Source organism: Salmo salar, chromosome ssa04, assembly GCF_905237065.1.
Source record: "Salmo salar chromosome ssa04, Ssal_v3.1, whole genome shotgun sequence".
NCBI lineage: Eukaryota > Metazoa > Chordata > Actinopteri > Salmoniformes > Salmonidae > Salmo > Salmo salar.
The window spans coordinates 64358797-64375097 of record NC_059445.1 but is presented as its reverse complement, the minus strand read 5'-3'; the positions used below and the strand labels follow the sequence as shown (position 1 = coordinate 64375097).

At 43.4% G+C, this 16301-nt stretch overlaps 1 protein-coding gene across 4 annotated transcripts in view; it reads left to right on the top strand.

Annotated features, from left to right (window-relative positions):
• LOC106603676 (protein turtle homolog B) overlaps positions 1-16301 on the top strand; it is a 189031-nt gene that overhangs the window by 34423 nt on the left and 138307 nt on the right. For all 4 annotated transcript variants that reach the window (XM_014197638.2, XM_014197640.2, XM_014197639.2 and 1 more), the window contains exon 2: positions 15137-15328. In XM_014197638.2, coding sequence (XP_014053113.1) covers positions 15137-15328 — 192 coding nt within the window. The remainder of the gene's footprint in view (positions 1-15136; positions 15329-16301) is intronic.

Genomic DNA, 16301 nt, shown 5'->3' with positions numbered 1-16301 from the left:
TTCAGGACAAGTCTCTGAATGTCCTTGAGTGGCCCAGCCAGAGCCCGGATTTGACCCGATTGAACATCTCCGGAGAGACCTGAAAATAGCTGCGCAGCAACGCTCCCCATCAAACCAGAGCTTGAGAGGATCTGCAGAGAAGATTTTGAAAAACACCCCAAATACAGATGTGACGCTGGTAGCGTCCTACCCAAGAAGATTTGAGGCTGTAATTGCTTCCAAAGGTGCTTCAACAAAGTTCGGAATAAAGGGTCTAAATATTTATGTAAATGCAATTTTTCCGTTTTTTATTTTGAATAAATTAGCAAAAATGTCTTAACTTGTTTTTTCTTTGTCATTATGGGGTATTGTGTATGGATTGATGAGGGGAAAAAACAATTTAAAACATTTTAGAATAAGGCTGTAACGTAAATTTTTTGGGAAAAAGTCAAGGGGTCTGAATACTTTTCGAAGGCACTGTATGTGTAACCTCTAACATGCTAATGAGTGTTTTGAATTAGGCTAATCATCACCTTAGAAAGTGCTGTGTTAGGCTTTGAAACAACATCCATGTTTTCCACTCAGTTTCAACCTGTTGTTGAACGTCTTTCTTCAAATTGATCAATTTCAGTGAGGTGAGTTTTTAAAAGCACGATACTGTTTTGATGAGATTTTTGATTTCATTTGCATTGATTTCAGAGTGGTGAAAAGGGACAATAGAGCTCTGAGTATCAGGCAATTAGCAACCTTATGATCATTAGCGAGTTGGGTACTACCAACGAATGTCCAGAGTGCATAAGAGGAGATTACCATGACTCAACGGTCACGTGGAATTGACTCATGACTGTCGGTATGGCGGTAATACATCAGGCAACAGCAGTATCTGTACTGAGAGCTGGGTTTTTGAATCACAGCTATTTTGTATTATACAGCAGTGCTCTAGCTTACAAACCCAAACGGTATATTACTGGAGTATCTACCATGTTGCTGTAGTCCTGCTCTTGGCCTGCTATATTACAGCATGGATTTGCACACCATCAGTACAAGATTCAAATATAGAGAAGAGTTCGGGAGAGAAAAGGAGCAGGGGGGCGTAAGAATTCCTATGACAGGGTTCTACTACTTTTATTCAAGACTACAAGTAACACACCAGAATCATGAAGTTATTTTCTCTCCAGTACCCTCCTCACTCCTCTCCTTGTTTCTGTCTCTGGGAAGTCTCATCTGACCTCAGGATCTGGTGTGCTATGCTGTGCTGATTGGGTGGTCCATGTCTTCAGGGCTACGTATACCGGGGTATTTTGGAATACCGACATATGATTTTCAATACAGTTTTTGGGGAGGGTTGGGGGCATAACAATAAGTAAAAAAATCTAAGATATGTCAAATAAATCATATCCAGCTCAGGGCTCCACCTATGGTTTGCTAACTCTAGATATCAAGAGCAAGCTTCTTGGTTACAGCAGAGACATTCAATCCCCTCATGGATCAAGATCCCTGTTGCCTAAAATGTTTGGTGCACCCCAATTTTTTAAAATATATATATATATATATATATATACTTTTAAAATAGCACCCCTTGTGTGCACTTCTGTTAATACCGTATTTTGGATACTGCTTCTGTCACCGGGCTAAAGTTAGCAAAATTGTTTCCGTGACCCGCATGGGGAGGATTAAGAATGAGCTCCTCTTCTTCCAAGAAAAAGTTGCAGACTATGAGGATTAGACACGGTCAACATTTTGCCAACGATATGGGATTTGTGCTCTTCATCTGCCATAGATCTAATCATGTTTTATAATCTAATTTAGGAGAGTGTGTTTATCTCTACCATTGTGGGATTTGCAATCCCCCCTCCCTGGACGCTGGCAGAGTGCATGCTGCTGAGGCACACTTTTAGCCGTTTTTTGGCTGTGATAGAGGTTTGAGCCAAAGAGATGGCCTGTGACATGGTGTGTGTAACGGCTGAGCGAAAAAGAGTCTGAGATGAACAGAGAGAGAAAGAGAATGAGGACCCGCTATAACCTGGCTCTCCATTTAGGCTCCCACGGTTTCTGGACTGCCTCTCGTCCCGTTCCCCCCACTGACGTGACCTTCACAGAGGCGTGACAGGCACTCCATTATGACCCAATCAACGGCTGTGACCAGCCAAGCAAAGTCACATCCTTGATTGGGAGACCCCTTTCCATTACGGAGACCGCTGGCCGGTTGTGCCCCTGTTGGAGCACGGGCAGCGTAATTGACATTACCTCCTTGCTGCCTTCTCATGCAACGCCACATCTTGATATACTGTCTATAGATTCGGGCTGACCAAACACTAGTAATTTCTGAAGAGATGAGGGTTACACTTGGGTTGCCATACAGATTGATATTTTGTATTTTAGAAATGCTCAGCCAGCGAAGTGGAAAATATGTTGAGTGGTTGCACTGAGGCTAACTGACTAAATTGCTCAAATGGCTTGTTGTAAGGTCATCGACGTTAAATTACGCTTTATGAGGGCAATGTATTGGAATAGCAACCACAATTGACAGTATGTGGTGTCCCTCTATTGACAGTCATAAGCACTTCCCTGGTTGACATTGACAGTGCAATGTTTGAAATAGGCGATCCCACTGCAGTTTAGCCCAAAAGTATTTTGGGGTTTCTCAGATGTTCTAGAAATTTTCACAGAAACTTCATTGGGAGAAAGAATGTTTGAAATGCTTTTTACATTTGTATCACAATTTTCTTTTTGAAAATCATAAGGGGCCACACATGCCATCCTGTAAGACCCTATGATCTGTGAACCGTACATGATACAGACATCTTGGTGTCATTATACTGCTTTTAGTATGCTCTAAAAGTTGGAGTATGTCTAGATTCTGAAATATACTTTACAAAAATATAAATGCAGCATGCAACAATTTCAAAGATGTGTTGAGTTACCTTTCATATAAGGAAATCAGTCAATTGAAATAAATTCATTAGGCCCTAATATGTGGATTTCACATGACTGGGAATACAGATATGCATCTGTCGGTCACAGATACCTTAAAAAAAAAAAGGTAGGCCTGTGGATCAGAAAACCAGTCAGTATCTGGTGTGACAACTATTTGCCTCATGCAGTGGAACACCTCTCCTTCGCATAATGTTGATCAGGCTGTTGATTGTGGCCTGTGTAATGTTGTCCCACTCTTCTTCAATGGCTGTGCAAAGTTTCTGGATATTGGCATGAACTGGAACACACTGTCGTACATGTTGTTCCAGAGTATTCCAAATGTGCTCAATGGGTGACATGTCTGGTGAGTATGCAGGCCATGGAAGTACTGGGAAATTTTCAGCTTCCAGGAATTGTGTACAGTTCCTTGTGACATGGGGAAATGCATTATCTCCAGTATCTCTACTTGCACATTCATCTTCTGCACATCTACCATTCCAGTGTTTAATTGCTATATTGTAATTACTTCGTCACCATGGCCAATGTATTGCCTTAACTTACCTCATTTGCAGTCACTGTATATAGACTTTTTGTTTTCTTTTGTTCTACTGTATTATTGACTGTATGTTTTGTTTATTCCATGTGTAACTGTGTTGTTGTATGTGTCGAATTGCTATGCTTTTTCTTGGCCAGGTCACAGTTGCAAATGAGAACTTGTTCTCAACTAGCCTACCTGGTTAAATAAAGGTGAAACAAATTAAAAATTATAATCCTGAAAAATTAGGTGATGATGGTGGATGAATGGCATGACAAAGGGCCTCAGGATCAATTCAAATTGCCATCGATAAAATGCAGTTGTGTTCGTAAGGCCGTCCCATACCATAACCCCACTGCCACCATGGGGCACTCGGTTGTTGACATCAGCAAACCGCTCGACCACACGATGCCATACATGCTGTCTGCCATCTACCCAGTACAGTTGAAACCAAGATTCATCTGTGAAGAGCACACTTCTCCAGCGTGCCAGTGGCCATCGAAGGTGAGCAATTGCCCGCTGAAGTTGGTTAGGACACCAAACTGCAATCAGGTCCAGACCCAGGTGAGAATTATGAGCATGCAGATGAGCTTCCCTAAGACGGTTTCTGACAGTTTTGTGCAGTTTTATCAGCTGTCCGGGTGGATCGTCTCAGGCCATCCCGCAGGTGAAGAAGTCGGATGTGGAAGTTCTGGGCTGCCAAATTCTCTAAAACGACATAGTAGGCGACTTTGGCAACAGCTTTGGTGGACATTCCTGCAGTCAGCATGCCAATTGCACGCTCCCTCAAAACTTGAGACATCTGTGGCATTATGTTGTGTGACAAAACTGCACATTGTAGGGTGGCCTTTTATTGTCCCCAGCACAAGGTGCATCTGTGTAAGGACCATACTGTTTAATCAGCTTCTTGATACGCCACACCTGTCAGGCGGATGGATGATCTTGGCAAAGGAAAAATGGTTACTAAGCGGGATGTAAACAAATTTGTGAAAAATAATAGCATTTAATGATGAAGAAAAGCAAGCATTTTGCCTTTTTGTAAAAGTCGCGCAAATTTAACCCAGGATGTCAGGCCTAGACATGCCAAGGAGAATACGGTACAACCATTAATCATAGAGCGCTTGGTAATTGCGCTCTTGGAGTCATTGTCTCCTTTAATGTTGTAGAACAGTAAGCAGTTAGGTCAACAATTATTTGTCACTCATGCTTTGTTATGTGTTCCAAGCCTAATACTTCAGTGAGTATATCTGTTCATTATATTTCACGCAATCTCCTTGTTGTCAGTTACAGTTGGATTTAAGTTTTGTACTCACAGATTTCGGTCCTGATTAGGCTAACATTTTGTTGTTGAATGCTAACCTAGCTTCTTCAGAGAGCAGAGTACTCTAGTCAACTGAACTCTGGTACATTTTTGAAGATTTTACAATCAATGACATGTTTTGGATCTGTTCTCTTTCAGTCAGAAAAGTGTACAACCTCATCAAATAAAGTGGATTAAGTCCCCGCAGAATAAAGTGTCTTTAAGTGGTAGACACAGATGCTAACTGTGCCCACCAGGTGTGAAATCACAGGTCCATGTGAAAGTAGTTACAGAAGCCTAACAATAACCCTCACAAGGCTAATACTCCCACAGACAAACCATATTTCGAGAAATGAATTTAGTAGATAGTAATACAATCTTCAGTGACGCAATAGATTCCTCATCACCTATTTTCATATGTTTGGGGATTAAGTTTTTTATTAAACCTCAAATACCAACAAACTATCTGGATTAGCTGTACTCACCCTAAACCCTTTGCTGTGATGTCTCTGCAGAGAGCATCTATATATTTTCTGTATGGTAATAGAGTTGCACTGACTCCCGATTCTCCACCCTTTTCCAGAAGTGTGCACTTGCACACTCCTGTCATGGATTTAAAAGCATAAGATTAGTGTAAGCATCCATGCATGATAGTCTGTGAGTGCACACTTCAGGAAAAAGGTGGAGAATCGGGACTGTCAGTGCATCTCTATTGGCCTGAATTCCAGCCAGACACTAGGGGGTAAGAGTCTCAAAACCAGACCCAGTTTTTTTGTCCTCTTCAAAGACACTCCGTGGTGTGATCTTAAGTGGAAGCAGGCAAAAGGTTCAAATTCCACTTCCTCTGAAATTTCTGCAAAGAAGTTCCCTGTTGCCTGCTGAATACATTTGACTCCTAATAAGTACAAGCTCTGTTTTAAGAGCAAAACAGTTTTACAGTTCATTTGCAGTCTTTTTAATTGCTCCTGATAATTGCATGCTCCGGTTTTTTGTGTATGCTGTCTCGGCAGTCCCAAGCCTTTACATTCATCAGCAGGTGATGGTATACTGTTCACTGTCTCACAATTCCCTAGGCTTGATGGTGATAAATTGCACTATATGCAAATTAGAGTGGGGAGTAAGATTACTATTTTACTGTCAAACCATACTGATTCTTTCAAGGCAAATCTCCTTATATACATTTCTGCAATGTTTTCTGACCTGCTGATTTTGCTGTAAAGCTTCAGATGGACAGTAAAGCTTAGAAACCAGATAACAGAAGTTCCTGGAATATGAAAAACCCCTCTGTCTGACCTTAGTCCAATGACTAAGTATCAACAAAGTCACCCAGGTCCTCCAAGGATTGTAGGCACCATGAATCAACAGGGCAACTGCAAAGTGAAGTCATGCACACCATATAAGAGCATTATAGGGAAATGAGATATCAGGGGGGACCACAGGGCAAAGTAGAGGGAAGGGGGCAAGGAGATGGCATTAACAGAGCTGTCAGAAGCAATATCCATCATAAAGGACGCTGCTGCAGAAGCGGTGAACAGGTTAAGGTGAAGTAATCAACCTGCACAAAGGAGCAGCCGCTCATCGGGTTCTAAAATGCTAATCGACGCTGCGTGGTTGAGTTATGCACTGCCTCCTCCCCTCTTTCGTAATTAGAGGTCCATCAACGCTAACATGCTACTCTATGGTTATTTATTGGAGCTTATGTGAGATACGATCTGTCTGCACTCTGAGAGCAGAGGAGCACTGAAAGAGGGTGTGAATTTGTATTAAGAAAGTCGTTAGGGCACATGTGATGAGCATCAATACCATCAATGAAAGCAGGCAGTGGAGAGGCACGATGAATGGACACTAATGCAGTGTGCGCATTTTGACAGTGCCACAACGCTTGGCCTCATAAGGTTCTTCACTCAGTAGTTACTGTTGGAGGTATTGGTCCGATTCACCTTTGACAAGGATTTTAGGGAACACGTAACTTGTAGTGGAATGACTTGAAGAATGCATGGTTGCGTGACATGATATCAGTCAATGTTGGGTACGTCACAAATCTTCAATGTACAACAATCTATGAGATGTCCAATATGAAGAGAACCAAATTCAATTAGAAAGTTTGGCTAATCATTGACTTTAGTTACTTAACTAAGCATAATCTCCAGACACTATTAGCCCTTGACCAGTAATTGGCACAACTGGTCTAAACTCTTGTTGGGCTTAAAGATTGGCAATTGAGTGGTCAAGTTTGGCACTACTAAACACTATACAAATGTATATACTAACTCCCTTTTTGAAAACCCAGCCAGCATAAGGGTACCACCCAAAGCACACAAGCTAGCTACGACTCCAACCAGAGACAATACATGAAGAAAAAACATGTACCCAAGTCCAACTAGACAGTGAAGACCCATGTACACTCACCGGCCAGTTTATTAGGTAGACCACCCGTTCACGAAAATGGATGGATCGCTCCTACAGACAGTGAGTCACATGGCCCAGGCTTGCTATATAAAGACAGCAGACAGGCATCAAGGCATTCAGCTACTGTTCAATTGAATGTTAGAAGGGGCAAAACTAGTGACCTAAGCGACTTTGAGAGTGGTATAATCGTCGGTGAAAGGCGCACAGAATCCAGTATCTCATAAACGGCTGCCCTACTGGGCTTTTCCCGCACCCAGTGTTTAGGGTTTACTGAGAGCAACTAACAAAAAACATCCAGTCAGCAGCATTCCTGTGGGTGAAAACAGCTCGTTGATGAGAGACGTCGAAGAAGAATGACAAGAATTGTGCAAGCTAACAGGCGGGCCACAAACAGACAAATAACGGCACAGTACAACACTGGTGTAGATGCTGCAGAACAGCATCTTGGAATGCACAACCAGTGGTGGAAAAAGTACCCTATTGTCATACTTGAGTAAAAGTAAAGATGGCTTAAAAGAAAATGACTGAATTAAAAGTCACCCAGTAAAATTCTACTTGACTAAAAGGCTAAAAGTATTTGGTTCTAAATATACTTAAGTATCAAAGTAAATGTAATTGCTAAAATATACTTAAGTAACAGTGTGGATGACGGATCACCACCTCAAGCTGAACCCCGGCAAGACGGAGCTGCTTTTCCTCCCGGGGAAGGACTGCCCGTTCCATGATCTCGCCATCACGGTTGACAACTCCATTGTGTCCTCCTCCCAGAGTGCTAAGAACCTTGGCGTGACCCTGGACAACACCCTGTCGTTCTCCACTAACATCAAGGCGGTGACCCGATCCTGTAGGTTCATGCTCTACAACATTCGCAGAGTACGACCCTGCCTCACACAGGAAGCGGCGCAGGTCCTAATCCAGGCACTTGTCATCTCCCGTCTGGATTACTGCAACTCGCTGTTGGCTGGGCTCCCTGCCTGTGCCATTAAACCCCTACAACTCATCCAGAACGCCGCAGCCCGTCTGGTGTTCAACCTTCCCAAGTTCTCTCACGTCACCCCGCTCCTCCGCTCTCTCCACTGGCTTCCAGTTGAAGCTCGCATCCGCTACAAGACCATGGTGCTTGCCTACGGAGCCGTGAGGGGAACGGCACCTCCGTACCTTCAGGCTCTGATCAGTCCCTACACCCAAACGAGGGCACTGCGCTCATCCACCTCTGGCCTGCTGGCCCCCCTACCTCTGAGGAAGCACAGTTCCCGCTCAGCCCAGTCAATACTGTTCGCTGCTCTGGCACCCCTATGGTGGAACAAGCTCCCTCACGACGCCAGGACAGCGGAGTCAATCACCACCTTCCGGAGACACCTGAAACCCCACCTCTTTAAGGAATACCTGGGATAGGACAAAGTAATCCTTCAACCCCCCTAAAAGATTTAGATGTACTATTGTAAAGTGGTTGTTCCACTGGATATCATAAGGTGAATGCACCAATTTGTAAGTCGCTCTGGATAAGAGCGTCTGCTAAATGACTTAAAATGTAAATGTATCAAAAGTAAAAGTATGAATCATTTCAAATTCCTTATATTAAGCATGCCAGATGGCACCATTTTCTTGTTTTTAAAATGTACGAACACCCAAGAGCACACTCGTTTACAAACGAATTGTTTACAAACGAAGCATGTGTGTTTAGTGAGTCTGACGGATCAGAAGCAGTAGGGATGACTAGGGATGTTCTCTTGATAAGTGCATGAATTGGACCATTTTCCTGTCCAGCTAAGTGTTCAGAATGTAACAAGTACTTTTGGGTGTCAGGGAAAATGTATGGAGTAAGGTATGTAGTGAAGTAAAAGTAGTCAACCCTATAAATAGTACAAATACCCCCCAAAAAGACTTAAGTAGAACTTTGAAGTATTTTTACTTAAGTACTTTACACCATTGCACACAACACGGCAATCCTTGTCACAGATGGGCTATTGCAACCACACCCAGCTCCACTCCTATCAGCTAAAAACAACGGATGAAACGGGCTGTTCACAGTATGAATGTACCACCGTCCAATCTGCAGCAACTGCGTGATGCCATCGTGTCAGCATGGACCAACATCCCTTTGGAACGTTTCTGTCACCTTGTAGAATACCCCGAAGAATTCAGACTGTTCTGGAGGCAAAGGGGGGTCCGACCCAGTACTAGATGGCTGTACCTAATAAACGGGCATGTAAGTACATTCTGGGGTAGAGATAGGTGGAGGGCAACAGGCAGAGATGGTGTACCAGGGAGTTAGCTTGCAGAGAGGTAAACTGTTAGCGAGCAGTGCACACAAGATAGTACCACTTGAAGGAAACCTTCATTGAGTCTATCATACCTGAACCCAAATAACAATCTCTCACTTGGCCCTGTGAATAAAACTCACAGGTATCATAACTCACATTGATGTTACAAGCAGCAACGTAACCGTTACCTTTAGATACGTAGACTTGAATAGACATAAATTCATGGCATGATAATAAGGCCATGACTACACTCTAGCAGTGATGCAGGAAGAATTAGATGCTCTCTGTGCACCCCGGCAAAGTCTCCTTTGAATTGAAAATGAGTGAGTGATACTCGTTGGAGGGCATGTGAGCCAAGTAGGTCAAATCCTGCCCTTCCCTCTGTGCTTCATTAGTTTCTCAAGCCACTGTGATATTTGGGTTTTTGACAGTCGACATACACAGATGAACAGTGCAATTAATCTGGCCGAGGAGGTGAAGCAATTCCATGTTAAATTTCCCAATTCTTCTTCTACTGCTTGTATTTTTCCTTCCCTTTTGATGAAGTTAAGCACCGCTAACATACTATTTCACATTTCATTCTTTCACGGCGTGTGTCCCGCTGGATTTCTCTTCCCTGCGTGTGATAATTGCAGTCAGGCACAATGAATCCAGTTTCTATGGTTTTGCAAATTTTCCCTTTATTGATCTAAAACTGAATCGTGCTGCCTTTGATCTTTGAGTGCTCAGCCTATTGGCTGCCACTACTTCTCCGGCACTTTTGAGTTAGGTAATAACAATGCCATTTTGAAGTATACTGAACAAAAATATAAACACAACATGTAAAGTGTTGGTCCCATGTTTCATAAGCTGAAAAAAAGATCCAAATGTTCCATATGCATGAAAAGCTTATTTCTCTCAAATTTTGTGAACAAATGTGTTTACATCCCTGTTAGTGAGCATTTCTCCTTTGCCAAGATAATCCATCCACATAACAGGTGTGGCATATCAAGAAGCTGATTCAACAGCATGATCATTACACAGGTGCACCTTGTGCTGGGGACAATAAAAGCCACTCTAAAATGTGCAGTTTTGTCACACAACTCAATGCCACAAGATGTCTCAAGTTTTGAGGGAGTGTGCAATTGGCATGCTGACTGCAGGAATGTCCACCAGAGCTTTTGCCAGATAATTTTATGTTAATTTCTCTACCATGAGCCACCTCCAACGTCGTTTTAGAGAATTTGGTAGTACGTCCAACCGGCCTCACAACCGCAGACCATGTGTATGGTGTTGTATGGGCGAGCGGTTTGCTGATGTCAACATTGTGAACAGAGTGCCCCGTGGTGGTGGGTTTATGGTATGGCCAGGCATAAGCTACAGACACCGAACACAACTGCATTTTATCTATGGCAATTTGAATTCACAGAGATACTGTGACAAGATCCTGAGGCCCATTGTCGTGCCATTCATCTGCCACTATCACCTCATGTTTCAGCATGATAATGCACAGCCCCATGCTACAAGAATCTGTATCCAATTCCTGGAAGCTGAAAATGTCCCAGTTCTTCCATGGCCTACATACTCACCAGACATGTCACCCATTGAGCATGTTTAGAATGCTCTGGATCGACGTGTACAACAGTGTGTTTCAGTTACCGCCAATATCCAGCAACTTCGCACAGCCATTGAAGAGGAGTGGGACAACATTCCACAGGCCACAATCAACAGCCTGATCAACTCCATGCCAAGGGGATTTGGCAAATGGTGGTCACTGACTGGTCCACGACCATACCTTTTCTTTAAGGTATCTGAGATCAACAGATGCATATCTGTATTCCCAGTCATGTGAAATCCATAGATTAGGGCCTAATTAATATATTTCAGTTAACTGATTTCCTTTTATGAACTGTAACTCAGTAAAATATTTGAAATTGTTGTATGTTGCGTTTATTTTTGTTCAGTGTAGTTTTGCTACCCTATTATGTGGTTCTCTAAATAAGTAGATTTTGACTGTGCTATATCATCAAATTAGTTTACACCTTTTGGGTTAATACTCCACTTAATTTTGAGCAATTAAATTAATTTAAAAAAAGTCATTTTATTTTTTTTACTCCCAACATAAGTATTTTCTGGAGGTAAGGACAGTTTACAGTGTAGACTGTAGAGTTTACATTTCAGTTCAACTTCTCCGCCATCTACCACTATTTCATCTTCCTGAACTTAAGAAGTCTTTGTATTCAGTGCAAGCTAGCATATGGACTTTAGTATTCAACAATGGTCTCTCTCAATGAGTTTGGAAAGTCTTGCATATTTAATGTATACTTCTAATCTCTCGAGGAGCGTGATTGAGGGTGCTTCAAACTTCAGGCACAGTTCAGGAACAGTTCAGAAATGAATGGTTTGTTTGATAAATGTAGCTATTAATATAATTAGAATGAAATACTGTACTCTTAAAATGGTTGGACTGATAAAGAACATTTGGATTGGGCTCATTAAATTCGGACAGAGGCACCATTGAGTGACAGCTGTCCAAATGTCGACCTTACAGCAGAGAGTGATAGGACATCTCATCTTCTTGAACACAGACAGCTGTGCTCAAACATTAGAGCCCACTCTATAGGCTGTCTGTGAACCTCTCTGGAAGGATATGCTCTACTCTTCCCTCTTGCGGCTCGGAGATTAAAGCGTTTGACCGTCCCACTCCGGGCAAAATCCTAATGGAAGAGAAGAGGAGCTTATTAACGCTTGTTTCTCCTCCCTCTCATCAATATAAACAGTGAAGTCATACCTTCCAGAGGCCTGTTTTCGCTCGCTGGTGATGTCACCGGCATCCAATCAACCCGTAGTGCTGGGCTATGTAGGGGAGGCGGGGGAGTCTTGGGTATATGCGCTCTCCCTCAGCCTCTGTTATTTATCCGCCCATGCCAAGCACATTACAGCAATGTTTCGGCAACCATAAATATGCCTGTTATAGTGTTCAATGTAAGTGCCTGACTTCCATACCTTAAAAAGACACAATGAGAGGATTTCTGTGTACTGAAGAAGCATTTTGAGCAGCCTCCGACTGCCCAGAATGAAGCTGTTTTGTGTTCATCCGACATGTAGCCAAATACAACGTAATTATATGATAATCATCCTCTGATTAGTGTAACGTGAGGTAATTAAGCTATTCTTTTGTGTTGACCTCCTGCCAAGGTGAATGTTGAAGCTTTTCATGCCTCTGAATATGGGCTTAATATACACTTAAAAAGCTCATGCCGTTTTTCCCTGCTTCACACCTCTTGCTGTAAACGATTTCCCTGCCTCTTGCTGTAAACATGAGTTAAGTCATTTGTAACATACAATAATATCCTTGAGTATAATTTCAGATTATTACAGCAATGATGTTTTATGTTTAAGTGTGTAATAGCACAACTGATATATCTGGTTTTCAGGATTGATTTGCCAAGAATGAGTCTCTCCTCAACAAAGTGTACTTCACATAGTTTTCCTGGCTGCTGGCTTCCTTTCACCCTATTGTTCGTATACAGTAGTGCAGAATGTGATGTGCGAAACTTGAAGGTTTACAAGCGTCATTGTCTCTGCTGCTCCTTGATTTGTTGTATTCACCGAGGCCCCTGACTATAGGCCGACTCCTATTCTAGCCAGGAAGTAAAAGTGAATTTCCCCCTCCCAGCAGCGGGAATTAGGAGTTGGTGAGACATTGGTCATTATGTTACAGTAACAGGTCAATAATTAAGTACCAGGGAGAAACAAAAACCAGCAGACACCAGCTGGAGAGCAACATGGATGTAGAGCATTCCTATAGCAACCCACTGGCACTCGGTCATCCTCAAAGACAAACCCAATAATCCCAAGCATCCCTATGGGCCACAGAGGTGAGCAGACCACCATTTGATTAGCCGTATTGACTGGTAAAATGAAAGCACACTTAGCTTCCAGTTGTAAAGCCATACCATACATGAATTAGTAGAGGATCGATGCTCTGGTAGAACAGATAGCCCTGTGGACATATGTACACACAGCTTCATCGTAATAAACCAACAATATCAAGTCCCCTGTCAGTGTCTGCAGAATTACACTATACATACAAAAGTATGTGGATGTAACAGTATAGCTTCCGTCCCTCTCCTCACCCCAACCTGGGCTTTAACCAGGGACCCTCTGCACACATCAACAACTGACACCCACGAAGCATCGTTACCCATCGCGCTACAAGAGCCACGGCCCTTGCAGAGCAAGGGGAACAACTACTTCAGGTCTCAGAGCGAGTGACGTCACCAATTGAAACGCCATTAGCGCACACCACCGCTAACTAGCTAGCCATTTCACATCGGTTACATGGACACCCCTTCAAATTAGTGGATTCGGCTATTTCAGCCACAACCGTTGCTGAGAGGTGTTAAAATCGAGCACACAGCCATGCAATCTACATGTATAACAATGGCAGTAGAATTACCTTACTGAAGAGCTCAGTGACTTTCAACGTGGCACTGTCATAGGATGTCACCTTTCCAACAAGTCAGTTTGTCAAATTTCTGCCTTGCTATAGCTGACCCGGTCAAACTGTAAGTACTGTTATTGTGAAGTGGAAACGTCTAGGAGCAACGACGGCTCAGCCGTGAAGTGGTAGGCTACACAAGCTCACAGAATGGGGCCGCCGAGTGCTGAAGCTCGTAGCGTGTACAAATCGTCTGTCCTCGGTTGCAACACTCACTACTGAGTTCCAAACGGCCTCTTGAAGCAACTTCAGCACAAGACCTGTTCGTTGGGAGCTTCTTGAGATCACCATGCGCAATGCCAAGCGTCGGGTGGCGTGATGTAAAGTTCGCTGCCATTGGACTCTTGAGCAGTGGAAACGCGTTCTCTGGAGTGATGAATCACGCTTCACCAACTAGCAGTCCGACGGACTAATCTGGGTTTGGCGGATGCCAGGAGAAGCCTACCTGCCGGAATGCATAGTGCCAACTGTAAAATCTGGTGGAGGAGGAATAATGGTCTTGGGCTGTTTTTCATTGTTTGGTTGGCACTGGTTGGCACCTTAGTTCCAGTGAAGAGAAATCTTAATGCTACAGCATGCAATGACATTCTAGACAATTCTGTGCATCCAACTTTGTGGCAACAGTTTGGGGAAGGTCCTTTCCTGTTTCAGCATGACAATGCCCCCCTGCACAAAGCAAGGTCCATACAGAAATGGTTTGTCGAGATCGATGTGTAAGAACTTGACTGGCCTGCACAGAGCCCTGACCTCAACCCCATCGAACAACTTTGGGATGAATTGGGATGCCGACTGCGAATCAGGCTTAATCGCCCAACATCAGTGCCCGACTTCACTAATGCTCTTGTTGCTCTATGGAAGCAAGTTCCCGCAGCAATGTTCCAACATCTAGTGGAAACCTTTCCAGAAGAGTGAATGCTGTTATAGCAGCAAAGGGGGGACAAACACCATATTAATTTCCATGATTTTGGAATGAGATGTTCGACGAGCAGGTGTCCACATGCTTTGATCATATAGTGTATGTCTTGTAAAAAGTAAATAAGGAAGTTAAGATGTTCCATCAAAGTTTACAGCATGTAATGAAAGTCCAGTAAATGTACAGTGTGTGTGTCTGTGATGTTGGAACTCTAAGACACGATGCGGATGGTATGCTAATAAAAGATTACCCTTTTGCTTCTAGGTTGCTTTCGGTTGGTTATTTCACCACAATTAAGTAATGTCCCAAGGATACTCACTCCTTCTCCGTTTCCCAGGTGCCCACGGCGTGCGAGAGGAGCCCCAGTTTGTGACGGCGCGCGCTGGAGAGAACGTCATCCTGGGATGCGACGTGGCCCACCCCCTGAACGGCCAGCCCTATGTGGTGGAATGGTTCAAGTTCGGAGTGCCCATCCCCTTCTTCATCAACTTCCGCTTCCACCCGCCTCATGTGGACCCGGAGTACGCCGGTAAGAGAACACCTCTCCCTCTTCATTAGCCCCAAACCACGGGTGTCAAAGTTGTTTTGCCGTTGGTCAGTTTTGTCAATGTCATTTTGTACACCTATTTAGCCCCCTCTTCTACAAGGTGCCAAAAGCATTCCACAGGTATGTTGGCCCATGTTGACTCCAATGCTTCCCACAATTGTATCAAGTTGGCTGGATGTCCTTTGGGTGGTGGGCCATTCTTAATACACATGGGAAACTGTTGAGTATAAAAACCCCAGCAGTGTTGCAGTTTTTGACACAAACAAGTGGCATCAATAAGGGATCATAGCTTTCGCTTGGATTCACCTGGTCGGTCCATGTCATGGAAAGAGCAGGTGTTCTTAATGTTTTGTACACTCAATGTAGTTTCTATATGCTATATGTTACCTGCGAGACCAGCCTTGGGCATGAATTCAAAGTAAAGCTGTTTAGGCAATTAGTATAGTAATTGAATTTACTCTGAAATTGTGCCCGAGGCTGGTCTAGCAGGTAACGCTGCAACATGCCGCACATATACGTCACCACTCATGTCACGTGTGCTCGTTATGGCGCACACCTGTCACCATGATTACACGCATTATGACACTCAGCTGGACTCCATCACCTCCTTGATTACTTGCCCTTAATATGTCACTCCTTTTGGTTCCTTCCCCAGGCGTCATTGTTTCTGTGTCAGTTCTGTGCCTTGTTCGTGTTTCTTATTTTTGTATTATGTTGTGTTTATTTATTAAAACACTCACTCCCTGAACCTGCTTCCCGACTCTCAGCGCACATCGTTACACCTCAGCATATATATAAATCCCGGCCCCGCCGCTACTCTGCATCTCCCCCCTCCCATATCATTTGTCTGTCTCAATAAAAAAAAACATTTTCAAATGATCAGAGAGGCTAAAGTTTTTTCAGATTCACAAGATCGAGTGTGTGTAAGGAAGGGAGCACGTTTGGGATTTTCACT